This window comes from Erigeron canadensis, chromosome 6, assembly GCF_010389155.1.
Source record: "Erigeron canadensis isolate Cc75 chromosome 6, C_canadensis_v1, whole genome shotgun sequence".
NCBI lineage: Eukaryota > Viridiplantae > Streptophyta > Magnoliopsida > Asterales > Asteraceae > Erigeron > Erigeron canadensis.
Genome location: NC_057766.1, coordinates 20,102,288 through 20,122,060, shown reverse-complemented (window position 1 = coordinate 20,122,060; position 19,773 = coordinate 20,102,288). Strand labels below are relative to the sequence as shown.

General features: G+C 30.9%; 1 protein-coding gene and 1 long non-coding RNA gene across 4 annotated transcripts; one reads left to right on the top strand and one right to left on the bottom strand.

Moving 5' to 3' along the window:
• Nucleotides 1-919: 919 nt before the first annotated feature.
• LOC122605064 (caffeic acid 3-O-methyltransferase-like) lies at nt 920-2,971 on the top strand. Its single transcript, XM_043777937.1, has 4 exons — nt 920-1,430; nt 1,516-1,826; nt 2,290-2,354; nt 2,458-2,971. Exons 1-4 carry the CDS (start codon nt 1,039-1,041, stop codon nt 2,752-2,754), a joined length of 1,065 nt encoding a protein of 354 aa, XP_043633872.1. The 5' UTR covers nt 920-1,038; the 3' UTR covers nt 2,755-2,971.
• A 10,866-nt stretch (nt 2,972-13,837) lies between these two features.
• LOC122605967 lies at nt 13,838-16,693 on the bottom strand. Of its 3 annotated transcripts, none has more exons than XR_006324770.1 (5): nt 15,970-16,693; nt 14,768-15,501; nt 14,616-14,660; nt 14,335-14,466; nt 13,838-14,228 (listed from the first exon to the last, which is right to left on the bottom strand). It is a non-coding gene; the product is annotated as an uncharacterized LOC122605967 (long non-coding RNA). The 3 variants fall into 3 exon arrangements; XR_006324769.1 differs by having other exon boundaries at nt 14,212-14,466; nt 14,768-14,852; nt 15,181-15,501; XR_006324768.1 differs by having other exon boundaries at nt 14,212-14,466.
• Nucleotides 16,694-19,773: the final 3,080 nt, after the last annotated feature.

Below are 19,773 nucleotides of genomic sequence, written 5' to 3'. Positions count from 1 at the left end.
TCCTTTTAACTTAATTATGACATCATCATATTTTTTATTTAAAATTCAAAACATCCTTTTTTTTAATATGTATCATTAATATAGATTTTTATTAAATGTACAAATTATTATGTAAGATTTTAATCAGCTTATTTTTTCGTTATAATAGGCCGAAAACTATGGTATTTTTTTTTTCAGATAATGGTTTTTTTTTTTTGCCATCCGAATGTGTTTAAATGTGTGTTCACAACTACACAACTTTTGTTTCCGTTTAGTTTCGTTTTTTACATAACAATATATCACAACTTTTCAACTTATTTAACGTTGTTATTATGCATTTTAATATGACAACATATTTTAAAGTTACTCGGGTATCATTCGGTTTATTTGCAAAGTGTTTATCAGTTAACCCGGGTTGATTAGGTAGTTTTTCATAAATTATATTCGTTTTTTATACATAAAACAAAACGATATGAAACAATAAAAAGCCAATGAGATTGGACACACGGACAACATTAAAAAAAAAAAAAAAAGGTTTCCAAAGTAATCGAGAATGAGGGTAGGGGCATAGTTAAGGAAAAATTTACAAAAATTACAAACATATTTGTGTGTGATTACTATGAGGATGATCTATAAAAACATTGAATAGATTGAGAAAAGGAGGGAGGACTTTCTTTGAAGAGAGATATCTTTGTTAATTTCGCATATGCAAATAGTACAAAGTGCTTTTACAGGATTTTTTGATTTATTCATAGAATCCAATGTGATAAAGAGTTCATTAAAAAACACTTACTTGAAGGGCTGCTGATGATGTCGACATTGAATCCTAAGTGGGGGATCCCCCTTGGGCTGCTACTGCTATACTCCACGTTTAATTACGCCCCTCAGATCTCTCTATATTATTTGATGATAGAATTCAGACACTCTTTCTTTTCTCCCTATTTAAACAGAAGTTGTTCTTAATTTGTTATCCCACAATTTGTTTTTCCTCTCTTTCTTTTGTATCCTTATTTAAACAAAAGTATTCTTTGTTATCCCACAAGAGGTACCATTCTAAAAATGGCCAACAATGATAATAACTCTGACGGGCAGTTCACTTACGCATTGCAACTTATTACTTCCATTGCATTGCCTATGGTGTTATCAAACGCTATCAAGCTCAAGCTCCTAGACGTTATTGCAGAGGCAGGCCCGGGTGCTGCACTCTCGGCTCAGGAGATCGCCTCCTCTTTGTCAATATCAAACCCTGATGCTCCTGACATGATTGACCGGATGCTTCGATTGCTCGCTAGCTATGCAATTGTCACTTGCGTCCAAGAAGACCGCGAAGCTAAGCCAGTAAGAGTATATGGACTTGCACCTGTTTCAAAACTATTCATCCAAAATGAAGATGGAGTGTCGTTATGTCCAATGTTGGAGTTGCACCAAAATAAGTTGAACATCGAAACTTGGTAACTAGCTTATATCTTCTTTTTACAATTTACTTATGCTAATAAATTAGTTAACTAATTATTTACTTTTTCTATGATGAACAAGGTTTAAACTTAAAGAATGTGTACAAGAAGGAGGTATTGCATTTGAAAAGATCCATGGAATGCATGAATATGAATATCTTGGGTTAGATGCTAGCTTAAATGAGGTATTTAACCAGGCCATGCTACATACTTCTGCTATAGTGGTTAAGGAGATGCTCAAGAATTACAAAGGTTTCGAAAACCTCACTTGTGTGGTTGATGTTGGAGGTGGTGTTGGAACAACGATTAGTATGATTGTATCCGAATATCCAAGCATTAAGGGCATCAATTTGGACCTTCCTCATGTTATACAGAATGCACCTCTCTACAAAGGTATGTTATCTCTTAATTGAATATTTTTATAAACCAGTATTAATTAACACAACAATTAAAGTACTTAATAGAGGTTGTATTGTTGATGGAAAAGGTTTGGTACTTTTCAAGCTTCCATCAAAAGCTAAGGATTAAAACCCACGTTTTTAAAAATCCGGAAGCAATTTTTGTTTCAAAGTGTGGGGTCATTTTATACTTGGATAGTTGGGCTGGGTTCATTTTAAATTTTAGGTTGGGTCAATAAGATGAATGTTGGGCTAAGTAGGCTGGGTTCTATAACACCCCCACCCCCCATTGTTGGATACTTGGATAGTTTGATCTGCCAATTAGTATGATTTGGGAACCACTAAAGATCGAATACGTGTTTCTCAACTTTACATGTAGGAATACGACTCAATTTGTAACGTATATATACCACTCCATCTAAAACGCAATGGTATTCTTTATGTTATATAAATTATAGGTATTAATCATGTCGAAGGAGATATGTTTCACCATATTCCACAAGCTGATGGCATTTTTATTAAGGTAAAACATATTTAAAAAATTTTATTTATACATGTATATAGAGATAATATGACATATTTTTATTTAACTTAATTAACATCCTATATAACATGTGATATTATAGTGGGTATTGCATTGTTATGACGATGATCGTTGCATAAAGTTGTTAAAGATCTGCTACAAGGCTTTACAAGATGGTGGAAAGGTGATAGTTGTAGAAAAGGTTATTCCTTTCTTACCGGATACAAGTTCCTCTGTAAAAACCGCTACCCATCTAGATGCAATCATGATGACTCAAACTCCAGGTGGAAAAGAGCGCACCGAGAATCAATTTTTAGCTTTGGCTAAAGAAGCTGGATTTGGTGGTATAGCCAAAAAATGTTTTATTTGTAACTACTGGGTCATGGAATTTTATAAATAAAACAATTAAGGGATTAGTGGTCTTAAATATACGAATGTTTATGTCACGTGATAAACTATTCGAGTGTTCAATATATGTAATAAACTCGTTATTTTTTCCATTGGTTGTAACTAATTGGTACGATGTAAGAGCCAAGTGAGTGACACGTCAAATGGACAGAATAGAGATCTTTATTTGTTTTCGTATTAAATAAATGTGAAATGTTTTTGTTTGGTTATACCGATATGATTGTCTTTTCAACTCTTTAATTTCATTAATCGCGGGTAACACAAATAACGTGATTTGTGTTGTTATTAATGTGGGTTCAGGAATTGATGAGAAGTTCACACAAAAAACCTAACAATCATAAAGATACAAAATATAAAAAAAATTCTATATCAAATTTATAGATATTTTCCGAACAGCATATAAAAAGGATAATTTCACTTTGGTGTTGGAGTTTAGTGTTTTTAAAACGTTGTAAATATTGTATTTTTCTTTCATGAAAAATCTTCTTTTGAGAACCAGTTATAATGAAAGTACGATGAAAAATTTCAACAATAATAATAATAATAATAATAATAATAATAATAATAATAATAATAATAGTTAATATTAAAAAGAGCAAATGATACTTTTAAGTCAATGTTCATTCTATACATTTCTTGTAACACTTCAACAAGGCGGAATCATGAGGGTTACATATTAAGCATTTCTTGTAACACCCTAACAAGACGGAATCATGAGGGTTACATACTAAGCACAACACGACATGAAAATTAAGTAGAGACAATTTAAATGCATTAAAAGGATCAGACAATCCATATAATTTAATCAATTACAAGTACCAGAAGCATACAAAAATGCATAAGGAGCACGCTCATTAAACATTTACAAAAGAATAATTCAAAAGATGGTGAATGATCCTAAGCATAACCCATAAGTCGGATCTATGAATCACGGATCCATGATAAAGTCCAAGTCCAATCCTAGCATGCAAACAATCAATCATTATCCAATACGTCTTTGGTTAACCTGTTCACCTGAAAAGTGTACTAAAACGTGTCAACATAAATTTTGTGAGTTCGTAAATTTAAGTAATGAAAATCAAGTGTCAGGATATCAAGTGTTATCGATAGGTGAGGATTAGAATACCTAATCACGTCAAAGTCAATACAATAAACGTCACGTCACAATAATCGTCAATATATATAAATGTCATAATATGGGTTCAAAATCCTTATCCGAGTGTGATCATGCTGGGTGTAAATTCGTCAATCCATCATCACGTCATAAATATATAATAAATGTTATACGTCATAAGTATAATACCGTCATAAGGTGGACATGATCATATCGGGTGTGGATTCGTCAATCCATCGTCACGTCATAAATATATAATAAACGTTATACGTCATAAGTATAATACCGTCATAAGGTGGACATGATCATATCGAGAGTGGATTCGTCAATCCATCGTCACGTCATACATAATAATATAATAAACGTTATTCGTCATATATAAACGTATACCAACACGTAATCACAAGTAACAGTCAAGTATCTAATGTCACGTCACATATCTTAACGTTGTAAAATTAACCAACAATCATTAAATCAACAAGTACACTTGAAAACCCAAAAATATGATAAACATAGGGGCTAGGAGACTCATCTTTGCCTTAACATCGAATTACAACTAGATCTATACCCTGTCATTGACCGGGTTCGAAACAATAGAAGTAAGAGTGAACTTTATATATAAATTTAACTTTTATTAGTAACGCATTACATAACACATTGCAAAGCAAAACGTAAGATGATGGATATCATTAGAATCTTTGCATATCATTAGAATCTAGATATTTAAACAATAAATTCACGATGCAAGAATTTCATTCTAAAGACATATTTCTATGTACTTTTGAGCATATCATTAGAACCACTAACTTTAATAATAACTTCAACCATTGAATTATCAACATCATCGGTCTTTTTATCTGCTTCTTCAGTAGCATCTCCAAGATTGGAATCTTCGCATTCCATAGTGTTGATTTTAGTATATTAATCGGTTAAAGTTTTATATATTTTAATAATATAATGAAATTTAATTTGTAAGATTAATTTGATAGTAAAAATTGTAGTTGTTTAATTTTTCGTAGTATAGCTGTAGGTGGCAAAGTCATTAATCTTTGGTAATTTTGACTAACTTCAATTTAGTAATATTGACATTTTTTTTGTAGATGTCGAAGAAATGTTACAGGAAATCATTAACTATCATATCTTTAGATTTTTGGAAAGACTTCTCTCAAAAAATTTAGATATTAAATATATTTATCAAATATAGGAAGCATGGATTTAGGTAGAGATTTGTCCAATTATATTTTGGTGGGAAAATTTTATTGATTTTTTAAATCGAAATTGTTTATGTTAACTTTTTAGGAATTATATGAATGTAATTTTTGACTTTTCTTAATATATAATTGCAAGATTGGTTAATATATAAGGTTTATATAATTATATCTTTTAGTTGTCTAACTTCTTTATATTTAGTACGGATTTTGGCCATAAATTATATATATTTATGGCTAGAGAAAAAATTAAATTTTTTTTTTCATCCTAGCCTTACAAATTCATTCAAAAGTTAATCATAACCCTTAAAGTTAAAATCCTTAATTTAAAAGTCTCTATATGCGAATCTTTTGTCTATCAATTTTTACCACCACCACAAACCCTTCCCTCTGCGCCACCATATGCGTCTCTACCGCCCGATATTCTCTATTTTTATTCGATGCAATTGTGGAATGAAAAAGGAACTACATATGTAGCCTAAACCAATCCCCAAGGTATTTTGTTTTTTATTCTTTTTTTATGATTCAAATTCAAGACATGACAGGGTCATTGTAATAGTAAAAATGACCGGATTATACCCATTTCTTTTTGGAAAATATATACCATCCATTTCCATCCCCTTTTATTTAGTACTAAACGGATTTATCGTGTTTATCTCAATCCATGTTTTGAAACAAGGATCACACTTATCCCGGAATAGCAACAGCAATGAGAATCCTATCATCCAGGTAATTATCATTTGTATTTCTTATAACTTAATTCTATCAATTTATATTCAATAAAGCTCGTGAGGTTGTGATTGTGTATTTTTTATAAGACAACAGAGAAGTTACTTAACAAGACAGCAAAGGCAATGGTACTGCTTTGACAATAAGGCAATCTCGGGATAGCTAATGCTTTGTTAGACCAGTCAAGCATTAAGTTTCCTATTTCGTGTTAGGAGGTATATATATTCGCTTTTAAAGTTCTTTGGTTGAAACTCAAATCGATTTTCAAAAATTAGACGGTAAACGTTTAATGAAACTGCCTTAAACGAAGACCTGGACAAATCGTGGGAGGTTATTATTGAACATTGTCTATCTTGCTTTCATAGTATATCTTCTTTTAAACTGGCATCTGTTTTGATAATTGCAAATGAGTCCTTTTTTAATTCTCTTAGTTACTGAAGTAGGTTCACCTATTGATATCTTCATCACTATGTCATGCATAATGAAAAATGAGATCTCTTCTTTTTTGAAATTGGTTGACACTAAATGTCGTTGGTTATATGCTGCAAAAGGGCTAAAAAGGTTGCGTGTCAAGAGACTAAATGGTCCTGGGCTAAATGGGTCTTTTAACCTGAAACTGGACATGTAGTTGTTAGTCTTTGTTGCAAGTCTAGTGTGTGGACGATTCGGTCTTTCTTTGACCGAGCATCCAGGAGGTCTTACTATACATCAGAGTTGTAGTTTTGTTGCAAGAGGTTTACTGATTAAATTGATACTATATTAAATGCAAGTGGTTAATCTGAAAGGTTAAATGAGCAGGATGAGGATCAAATGATGCTGCAAGATATGTTGCTTCACGGCCTATTTTTATGTAAGTACACATATGCTTAAGTAGTGTTTTTTTGTGTGCTTATTGCTGATTTTTATGTGGTTTTGTCATCTTTGCAGAAGATTGAAATAACTTTTAGCGTTATTTGATTATTATTAAGTTATTAACTTTGAGGATCATTTCTTTAGAACATTAATTCCATCGAGACTTGGGCTTTATTTCTAATGGGTTCTGTTCGTTAATCAAGAAGACCTCAAATTCCTAACGGAGCCATTACAGTTGGTACAACATCTTCTAAAAGATGGATGGCCAAAGTACCATGATGGTTAGAAGGAACGTTATGTCAGGAAGCTTCTAAGATACTTGTCTTTTGTTTCTAATCTCTAAGTAAAGTGTGTATTGTGCTTATATGTTGCTAAAAGTTTATATGGCAGATCAAGTAATCGACTTAAGAATCAAGCAATAAATAAGTGAATAACAAGGTATATATTCTGTTCATGATAGACAATTTATATAATGAGTCTTTGTAGATCCATTTTTCTTTGTTCATGGGTTTTTCTTAAACATATATATGATTCTCCGTTTAATCAGTTCGAGTCTTATGAGGAGTCTCATGGAAAATGTCTTTATTTTGTTTGTAATGCAAAGTTCTATAGATCATGAATAGATGTTGTTGACTGTCACTTCACATTTTATTTATTTGTTGTTTTAGTACCCTCTTGCCATTAAATATTGAACTTAAAGGAGCCTCTTAGTTTCAATAAATTGTGAAAAGCCTAAGCACCATAAATTTTTCGTACAGGTTTCCTGGTAAATGTTGCGTTACAATGTGGAGACCCTTGGCCGGGCCAAGTTTGAGCTGTTGAGTTATATAGCTACAAGACCTATATTTGAAACATTTTCCATGTTTTCTGCAGTTTGATGAATGAACAGGGGTAGCCGATTAGGGCTTTAGTTAAATGGGCTTTTTTTTGCTTTGTGTAATGACTTTGGGTTGACTATTTTTCTCGATAAAAGCATATACTTAGGATGGACTACTGAGTAGTTATTGAGTATTAACTAATGGCGTGTAGTGGATCTAAAGTCCTGGACCAATGGTGAGAAGAGCAGCAACTGCAGACTATCACCTCTTGCCATTAAAATGTCGAATTCTGAGGAGCCTCTTAGTTTCGATAAATTGCAAAAAGCCTAAGCACCATCAATATTTCGCAGTTTTCTTAGAAATGTTGCGTTACAATGTCGAGACAAGCGGATATAATAGCCATATAGGGGAGGTTGTGCATTCAGTGAGGTATGTTAAATGGTTTGAGATTTCTTTTTCATCTCTCTGCACGCCACCCTCTTTACGGGTTTGAGTAAATTTTGATTGATAATTTTAGTGTATTAAGTTATCTATGCTTTGTATTGTGGTGAATGGCTTTTTATATGTAAAGCTTCACTTAGAGTAGTTGCAATTTGTCTTCCTCCTATGTCTATATATTGTTTGTCTTCCATCGGTATTCTAAGAAAAAGATATGAATATTTAGTTACGATGCGTTTTGCAATTCTGATCTATTTTTATAGTCCATTTTTATTTGCATTTTCGTTAATTCATTCTATCTTTATAAATGATGTTTAAACATGTTTTGTTTATATGTATTTATTGTTTCTAACTTGGTCAACGACCGGGTATAGATCTAGTTCTTATTGGTGAAAATGTCTTTTTTTAAAAGCAAAGTATTATTTTTAAAGGGTAAGTTATGCTAATAAAAATTTAATGCAATTTAGACTTTCTGTTTAAATGTAACTATCGACTCTTTAATGCAAGTATCAATTAGTGTATATGATAGTTATTTTCGAATTTTTGTCAAATTTTGAAATTAAATTACCTCTTTATACAATAACTTTAAACTTAGTAATTGTTATTAGTTTAAATTTGACCTTTTTTCATTCAATTTTGTAATTTTGACTATGTTTGAATGCAATTACACATGAATTGTTCTTAAAATGATTAGATAAATACATATGTCATTGATTAGTTGTAGCTTTTAGGAGTCTCTTTTACTAAGGGGGTGTTTGGTAGGAGAGAATCATAGAGAATGAAAATGTAATAGAGAATGAAAATAGTGAGAAAGAGAATGAGTATTTGGAAAGAGAATTAATTCCGTCATTTGGTACCCACAGATAATTAATATATAAAAAAATAAAATTTTAAATAATTATAAATTTAATAAATATAAGTATATAACATCTTGAAAATAAAACTTAATTTTTTTTTCATTCTCACCCATTCTCTGCAATTTGTAGAAAATGGAAAGAATGAAATTGATTCTCCTTTTTCCATTTTCATTATCTTTCTTCATTGCAAACAAACAAAGGAAGTCTTCTCATTCTCTTTCTCTCCTTTCCATTCCATTATACCAAACGCCCCAGGTTTAACAAATTAAAATCTTACTTAAACTAGTGAATTTACCCGGGTTGAATAACACAATAATTTATAAATTAATACGAGAGTAAGTAACCGCGCGTTGCGGCAGTAAGATAGTGGGATGATAGGTCATAAAGTGTGATAGCCAAAAGCCTTAACCGTACGGGTTCCGCCCTCGGATTTAATAATTCGTCGAAAGTATATCGAATGACATCTCTAACGAAAGAACATGAAATTTTGAGAACACCCATATAATTTTTATAATTTATCGATGTACGGTTTGTGAGATAAAAGATTTTGAATGAATTTGATGAGTAAATGATTTATGGAAAAAAGATGATTGGTTGATATTTAAAAAGAGAGAAAAGGTGTTTGGTAATATAGAATTGATAGAAGGGACATTTTGGAGAAGTAAATGTTGAAACTTAAAATTTTAGACAGGGAGAATCTGTTTTATAATATAGTATAGATAATATAATATTTAAACTAAAAAATATGCATGTAAATTTTTTAATTAATATAATATAAATCGATATGAAAACGATGAGTTGAATAACACAATAATTTATAAGTTAAAGTACCTATTGCATTAACAAAACATAAAAAGATTATACTATATAATAACTTTCTTTGTTTATAATAAAAGATTAAGAACATTAAATAAGCATTTAGTGAGCTATATTTTTTAATTAAAAATATTGTAAATTATTTATGACATTATAATTGAAATAAAGATATTCTAAGTAAAATTGTAGACTTGCCACATCATATTTTTTCTAAAAATAATTTTGAAAGACAATTGTCTTTTATTTATTATAGAGGTAGAGATGTGTAGTTGCAATAAAATGACAAAAAAACATTGAGAAAACATATTACTGATTGAAAATTGTGATGTATTAATCGAAATGAAAAGATAAATTGTAATATTTATAATGGCATAGTAAAATCTCTTTAATATTTGTTAAGGATTTCTTATTAATTACAAATTTTGACTTTTAATAATATCTATTAGGTAGTTTTAAACAAAATGATATTGTTGTTTTAATTTTAGAGTGTTGCGACATAGAATTAACACTTTAATTTGTATGTATTGTAATATTGCTATTATGGGTTTGTATGTATGGTAATATTGCTATTATAGGTTGTGATTCTTTATTTACATGTCTAGATAGCTAGCCGTGTATATCAATTTTGTTATTTAAATTTTGACTTTGAGTTTAAAGAGTCAAGATTAAATTTGATTGTGAATTTGGATAGTCAAGATTATTTTAGTCAATTTATTTTTTTCTTTTGGTTATAGTAACCATATATATATATATATATATATCTATATATATATTAAAACAATAAGAATCCTAGCTTTCTAAAGCTCTCACCTCAACTCAAAGTTATATTTAAATGTTGTCACATAGGATTTAGCCTATGTGTCATCTTCACCTTTTTTTATATATATTTATTTAAATAGATTTGAATTATTTAGGTAAAGATTATAACAAATAAGATAGTTATAATTTATTTCTTTGAGAGAATAATTCCATATAATCTTTTTAAAGATTATATTCAATAAATCAATCTTTAACGTATCTAAATTTTGATAAGCTATTCAAACATATTTATTTTGTTAGTTATTTGCATAACTTGACTTTTATTCACTTCGTAAAACTTTGATAAGATACAATATGAATGACTTCTCATAATAATTAAATTACATATAACATTGAAGAATCTTAGATGAATACGGATATGGACCGATGATATACAGGTCAAATTTTTTTTTTTGTTTCCGACATATTTATAAGTTGTGCATTGGTTTGAATCATTATTTGGGTCAGTTACTTCTACTATATTTTTGCTTTCAGTTATTTTGTTTTAATCATCGACAATGAAAGAAGCATGATGATATTTTTATTGTTTATACTCTTCGTGTGATATAATAGTTATAAGTGTTTTATGAATTAAATAGTCCATACTATTGTTAAACATATAAATTATTACATGGTCAATTGTATGTTGCTCTAGCTATGCAAAATTTTAGTTTGATAGTATAGTAGTTGTAATATCTTTTTTTTTATTTGTATTGGTGTATCTACATAGTTCATGCATACAATAGAGTAACTGAAAAATTCGTGCACACTATAACTTTTCGATCTTAGTTATTATCAGCATTTTCACGCACTTATCCCTAAAAATAAAGAACATATTAATATTATGCTAACTAAACTAAATTTTATTAATTATCAATGTCATGTTAAAATATTTGATAAATCAATTAAACAACCGCACATCGTGCGGGTAAAAAACCTAGTATATATATATAATTGCATTATAATTATTTATCGTGCTACGAATGTCCAAAACTCTTCAATGTTCACGACCTACCAATGCATTTGCATAATATATGTATATTTAATATGTAAGTATATCAGTTATATATATATATTATATATATTGTTGGTAGAGCTAAGAGAAATAAATAAATCTAATATTTAATCTAAGCCATTGAAAATAAAATACAACTTAATCCTAACCATTGAAATTAAAAGTTAGATATGGAAACTAATTTATTATATTAAAAAGATGAATGTATTAATTATCTCCCTTCCAAATTTATAAAACTAATAATAAGTACACATATAAGAAAAAGGGACCGTGTAATTAAATGAGAATATGAATTGTAAACATGGATTGTGTTCATTCTTCATGAGTTAATTTTTATTCCATCTTTACCATATCCATGTTATAAATCATTTCTATATGATTAAACTATAAAAAAAAAATTTTGTCATATTATATCTATATATATTATATATAAATTGTTGGTAGAACATATTAAAAAACAAAACTATTCTTTTATCTTGACCATTTAAAATCATTTCATATTTTTATCTTAACCATTTAAAATACTTTTATATTTATGTTAACATGATACTCATAGACTCATAATTATATTCTACCAAAAAGATAGAAATGCTAATTTACGAGGACCATAAGTGTCGTAGGTCAAATGAGTTTTGCCAGCTTTATTATTTAAGTAATTATTGATTTGATGATAAAAATTTAAGGATTTAATTCATAACTTTTACTCATATCAAAGTTAATGATAAAATGTTTTCACAAGAAAGTAATAATATGAACATTTCGGAAAAAAAAAAGGATAAAAAGATTTCAAAAAACAAAATAAAATAACGAATCCCTGATTATAGTAAGTAAAAGCTTTAAGAAAAATCATATAAATATGTATAAAAAGTAAAAAACAAAAATAAAATATTTTTAGGAGAACCTAATACCCAACAGTCTATAAGTAAGCGGAAATTTAGCGGCTTCGGGTCCAGGTTTGGGGGGGGGGGGATTTCTAAACGGGTTTGAATTTGAAATTACCTAAACACTACCTGTTGGTAAGGATAAAGGTATTATGGTAGAATTATTATCCTTTAGATTTAATGATTTAAGACCAACTTGTATGCTTTATAGCAATGTTGATTAGGTAGACTCGGGTCTCATTGGTGGGTTGAAAAACTTTGGCCCTAACTCAATCTAGGCCTAACCGCGGTCGACCAGGTTAATACGTTGGCGGGTTGATATGTCAAATAAAATGGTTTTGTTCAAGTGGGTTTAATGTTAGTGCTTTCAAGTAGGTTGGTTTTGAATCAAGTCGGTTAAATGAGTTGTTTTTTAAATCAACTGGGTTGCCGGGTTTGCAGGTCAAATGTGATGGTTTTAGGTCGAGTTGGTCAGTAATAATTAGGTTTTTAGGATTGGCGGGTTGGCCTAACAACCTTGGTAGAGTTGGGGAATTAGCAGAATGAAAATCTCGAACCCTAATTCGACCCATTATAAATTCCAGCTTGAAACCTGGATCTACACGAGTTCATTTGGGTGGACTTCCGTCAACCTGATTAATAAATGGGTTTGAGGGTTGACAGATCAAATAGGTTGATTTTGGGTCAAATGACTTTGATGTTAATGCTTTCAATTGGATTTATTTTAGGTCATGGTCAAATTGGTAGTTTTAAGGTTAGAAAAGATGACAGGTCAAATTGATTGGTTTTAGTCAATTAGTTCAAATGAGTTGTTTTGAATCAAATGAGTTAGCGGACTGGTAAATCAAATAAGTTGTTTTCGGGTTTGTTGTTTTTTGGTAAGTTAGATTTTGAGTTAGATCAAGTATTGATAGCTTCATAATCTCGGGGTGTTGAAAACATTTTATAAGCAACTGACGACAAAAATAATATCCATAGTTTCATATACATAACTCATTTGTAAACTCTTAGCTCAATATGTGATCTTATATAATGTATCATGTTATTAGGACCATACATTGTTTTTTATCCGGATTTTGTTTAACCCGATCAACGACCGGGTATTAATCTAGTATATATGTTGCCGGTATAGCTGAGATAAAAAAATAAAACGAACTTTTAATCTTCGTCATTTAAAATAGAATGAACTTTTTGATCTCACCCATCCAAAATAAAAAGTCAAACCTTTCTCATTAATAGCACCATGGACTTTACATATATAATGTTGACACTTTCTATAAATAATTTTAAAAACGGCATTACAAACATGTTAACACCGTACCCATTTAATACATATATGCTAACACCTTATTACACCCATTAAGTACACTAGAATGAAGGCCCGCGCGTTGCACGATCGAACTTCACGGGTTAGTTTGTACGTTTGTAAGATAAAGTGAAGACCTGTGATGCATGACTTAAATTGTTTTCTTAGTCAAATGATATATGTACGAATTAGAAAAACCTAAGCTCAAGTTTTTTACCTTTTAAAAAAAAAAAGAAATTCCCTTTTTATCAACATCATTCAAACTATACAATTCACTTCTTTTGGTCAATCAATGGACATGCCCATTGATGACAACAGTATACAAACTATATAAACCATACTTAACAAAAAAAAACTACACACTAAATCACTTCAAGTCATATACCTCATGAGTTCACGTATTCACCACTTCTATTATTCTAATACTAAAAATCACAGATGGAGCAATCATGCATCTATGATCCAAATCAATCGTCATCATTATCTAGAAAACTTGAATTATGTTTCACTCCACTATCTTTCAACTGTCGATCTGTCAAATACTTCATGCCCAACTGCATCATTGCACTTTCATCTAAACCTTTGCATATGAGCATCCATCTTAAGCTCTCAATTACTTCGCTCAAGTTGTTCACTTGTATAGACATTTTAATAAACATTTGCATATATCAAAATGTATATATAGTAGGAGATATACAATTATACACAATGTAACTTAGATTGTCTTAATTTTACTATACCAGTATACAGCGGATCCAGAAAATTAAGATAGTGGGGGCAAAAAGATTATACGTTAAAAACAACGAAACTGCCTCATGCTCAAATAGCCTTATCGGAACATCATTACATCCCCATACAGAGACCCAAATCTTCTGCACCAAAACAACTTGTTAACAGGGACCAAAAATAGCAGTTTTAGAATGCAAAAGCTCACCTAAATAGCCTCAAATCAGCAGCTCAGATAATAGAGATTTGATAAAGCAAACAAATAACAACGACGTCCTAAAAAGTGTGTACTCACCTCTTGAGAAAAATGCCGCCCTTTTAGGGGTTCTTATGTAGATACCTGAACGATTAGGCGAAGTAAGTATTGTAACTGTATCACATACTATCATTTCAAGGACAAAAGATATAGGACGGTATGGAACAATTGGATAAAGGAACGAATAACACCTTTTGTGTTCTTTTTCCTAATACTTGTGGTTGGAGGTGAAAGCCTCATTTCATGATTATTGCCAACGGGCTGATAATGCGTTGCCTATCAACAATGGTTCATTTAGAATGGATCTAAACATTAGCACGAACATAATATAATTGTATGCTGTAATTTACATCTGTTGGGCCCTCTTAAAAGAGCATGGTTAGTATGCTTCCTACCTTTATAACGACTCAGAAATCTGAACATATATAAAAAGGTCATGGCTACCTTGAGAAGTTAAAAGATTCTCATGCTAGATACCTTGGCTTCAAGTGTTAACCGGCGAGGTCCGAAACATAAATGGATACACGTGATGAGTAGAAACTTATACACAATATGTTCGTCAGATATTATGTATAAACTACTACTTGTCAGGATAGAGCTTAACCTGTGGTCCTGTGGAAGCCGTCTTTTATTGTTTTTACAGTGCGTTTCCGCGACCCAATTATATTGGCAGACCCTATAGTCTTGTTTCCTGTTACTAAAGGTTTTTCCATTGGTACTGAAGACATGAGTATACTGTAGATTACTTGCCTCAGAATCATTTTTCATAACTTGTGTAGTACACGGTGCATAAAGCAAGATGCTTTTTAAGTATAGCTACAGAACTTCCCCCCAATGTCAAAGTAGGGACCCATTCCATTATTCATGGGATGCTGGCTGCGAGCCTCTGTTGGCAGTTCGTGTGCCCGGGTTGATAAAGCATTATCTGCAACCAATAACGTATGAGACATCGAATATAAACCTTCGTAAGTACCGAATACAAATGTGCATTCAAATTTAGATGTATTATGTGCTACGAAGAGCCATTATGTAAATGTCTGTCAACAGATGGTTAGGACCTGCTATCCTTATTTGTCGTGGTCCGGATCATTATCTTCGTGTTACCTGGCTTTATATGGAATACATGCATTTGAACACACATATTGAAAGCCACATGTATCTTGGGAGGGGACATGGTAAATCACGGAATACTGTTTTATTTCATTTGAATAAATGTGGTCTTTTTGATTAATATATTCTATCTGGGCTTTTTATAGTGCCTTCAGATATAGAATCATAAATAACCCAAACTGAATCGTGCAAAGCAAGGTAGACATTGTCAGATTGCCACCTCTTCTGCTTAAAACCAATATGGCATAATGTGGATGTGCTTATTATTATAGTTACCACTTACCAGATTAAGAAAACGCATAGCAACATGACGAGTAAATTCCAAGCAAGAAGGGAGAAAGGGTAATGTTTTCCTTGCTGGTACACCATTTTCTCCGGTATTCTATCTCATAATAAACATTATTAATACCCTGAAAAGTTGTGATACAAAAACAGATATGCGGCTGTCAAAATAAACATGTTAAGATCTGGCATAGTATACCAAATTACTAATATACCATTGTAAAAAAATGACTCACTCGTTCAAGTATGCAAGCCTTTTCTGGTCTTATATATGTTGTATATAAAACAGGTGTAGCAAGATTGACGGGTCAGGCAATTCGGGTTATAGTTGAACAGGGCCACTTATTAGTACCGGTCAAAACATACCATCAAGGGTTAACCCGCAAAAAAATAACTAATATCTTGGATATTATTACCGTTAAACCGACGGATTAGTTTTTCTACACAAACCCAACTCGTGCTTATGTGTAGCTTGATCCCATAGATTGGCACCTCTTGATAACAGCTTCATAGGTCTACCTTCTGGAGAATAATTTGGAGAAGGGAAGGGCAGAGTAAATATTTTTGTAAGATTATACTTGAGCAAACCGCAATGATAATGTTTTAGATATCAATTCATAGGGCCAGAAGGCTTCATGTAACAAAACTGATATTTGTTACTCAATTAGATAACAATAATTGAGAACTTTGTAGATGAAAGGTTTTGTTTTCATAAATTATAAAAGAACCCAACTATACTTTAGGATTTCAGGGGTGTATAGTTGAGTAAATTCAGTCCCAATGATATTTACTCAAACATCGCAGATGTGTATAATAAAATAAAAAGTACACCGTTTACTTGTAGCTCTGCATAGTGTAGCCAATGTATCCTAAAAGAAACCTTGTCATTCAAAAGCATACACCAAGCCTACATATATAAATATATAATCAACCGCATCATACTCATTATTGATCTCGGTTGATCTCGGTCATTTTAAGGGAAAATTATGTAACTAACCTGCACCGCAAACTCTGATTTCACTGCAACTCCCTGTTCGCTCTTGTTAGTTGAAAAGTTTTTTCATTACTCTGCATTGGATTCGTATAGATGTGCATGACCAACATAACTTATATAGGAGCATGGTTATTTTTGAATTAGAAAAATCATCGAACATAACCCTAACCAGAGAAAAAATCAAAAACATGCGCTAATAATAACCTGGGATAATCGGTTCTACACACTATATAACAAATAAAGTGTGTTACCTATGTGTAACCATAGGTATAATATGTTTCTTACAAAATTTTGACATTTTCCCAAAAAGTAAGAGAAAAAAAAACTAATGATAGTTCATCCTTTCATTTCTTATTGTCCCACGTATAAACATTAGTATTTACCATAAAGATAAAAAGCATTGATCAGGTAATGCATTCAAAGGTCACCCAAAAAGAACACCGGGAAATTTAAACAATCACACGGGTTACCCAAGTAACCATTTTTGGTTTTATCATCACCAACTATAAAATATGACCACTATAACCTTGGTATCAAATTCAAATTTAGAACTATCAACTTATAATCTATATAAACTCAGGGTCCTTGTGGGAATTTTTTTTTTTTTTTTGTAGGGAATCAGGTTCTGAACTTGATACTAAAAACTGTATGCAATAGAGACACGCTATAAGAGTCGGAAAATATAAACTATGGTGAAGAGAGGAAGACCCATTAAATGTTGATGTTAAAGGATGCAGAAGAAACCAATAAAGCAATGCCCCATCAATGGTATAGAATATCATATGTGTCATCTCTGCAGGATGCAACTATGGCAACCACGTCATGTTTTCCCTTAAGAAAACCCATGTCTCAAGCAAACAAATGATATTGCGCATATATAAATTATAAAAATAAATAGAAAACTGTTCCAAAAAAATACATACCTATGACATATATAAACACATCCCAAATTCTGCAAAAAAAATTAAATAAAATAAAAATAAAAAATTAGTGCCAATCAATTTCAATACCAGATGATCACCTAATTAATATAGTATAAAGTAGTAAAACGAATGAAATTGTTGGTGTTAGGAGGTCAAAATAATAACCCCAAATTGAAAGGATTTGGAGATTTAGGGCAAAAACTAATTCTGATGCGTATGATAGACAACAAACCTGGTGGGATCGTTTGGTGGCTGGCCGGAAAAAAAGTGGTTGGCCGGAGAGGCAGACTGCGTTGGTGGTTGTAGTAGCGTGGCGATTTGTTGATTTTGAAAGAAACCGATGAATTGATATCATCATCATTATCATATATATATATATATATATAGGGAAAATAATATATATAAACGGTTCATGTCCTAATTACCTTTGATTGGAGAAATATATTGCAACCATGAATTGAAGATATTGATTTAACGAAGCCTACCTGAAATATAGTGACACCTTTTTTTTATTACAGGGATATGAAGCTGGAAAAGAATGAATAGAAGCATTGATAAAACAAAGTGAATTTAAGACCCGATAATATTAATAGAATTGAAGACAGATGGTTCAGCTACCAGAGATACAAACACTTCATTTAATAAAGGAAGGATATGAACCAACGATTACATATTTATCACTAACAAATTACTTTCATTAATTAAACTATATAACTATCTAAATACACCTCAAACCATAAATAAAAAAATATATGTATATACATTCATTCATTGATTTCATTATCTCATCATCCCAAAATTCAGTCTAAAAACACATTCACACAATATGAACTAATTGGTAAAATACAATTCACGAACCCTAGTAATTAACCTCATACAAAATGCATTAAATAAAACCTTAAATACATATGCATTATAGTAAAGAAAAATAATTAATCCTATTAAGTATCCATCGTAAAGCGTCAAGATTGCGCTAAATTCTTCCACCACCATGATAGAACTTTTATATATAATATATATATATATATATAGATATATGCTAACACCTTTAGTTTTTATACAAGAAAATTAAACGACATTACCCATTAATTTGCATATATGCTAAACATGTTTTTATATAAAATTACAAACATTAAATGAATATTCTTTACAAATTTATGGAAGATTTAGCAAAAGTCATTATGTAAACAAGTTGTCTTCGCTTCTCATTTCACGCCCACGGCAATTACAAACAAATTTATTATGATTTAAAATTTAATTTGTGATTTTTACTAGTAAAAAAATTTATTCATATATTAAAACTTTTAAATGGGTTAGTTAGTTGATTTCAGGTTATACTAGATTTCAAGTCCGTGTTCAATACACGGATGCTTACGACAATATCAATATTAAATCTTAATTTATATGTTGGACTAGCCGACTCCCTAAGCTTTGCCGTATTGCATTAAAAAATGGAGAATTCCGTCATTAGTTTACTATTTTTATTAATAAAAAATTGATCCATATATTAAAGCTTTTAGATTTATCTTGAATTATTCACGAATTCCATCTGCCATTTTTTTTATACTAGAACATTGGATTATTGCTTCGATTTTTTTCTAGGTCTGTAAGTAATGGAGGGAAATAGAGCGACGTAGAGAGAGAGGAGGGTTAAAGAAAGAAAAGTGTTTGATTTTTACAAGGATGAAAATGATTTTTTGGATTAAAATCGGGTATAAAAGGTAGGTATGATTGGCTGATTACGTAAATGCCCATCACGTGCAGATCACGTGATGAGCCTTTAACGTCCGTTTCCAGATTTGGACCAAAACAGTTGACGGAGCAAACTTTATTGGACCAAAAGCGTAATATATGCAAGGTAGGGATAAAAAGCGTAATTTTTGACCCA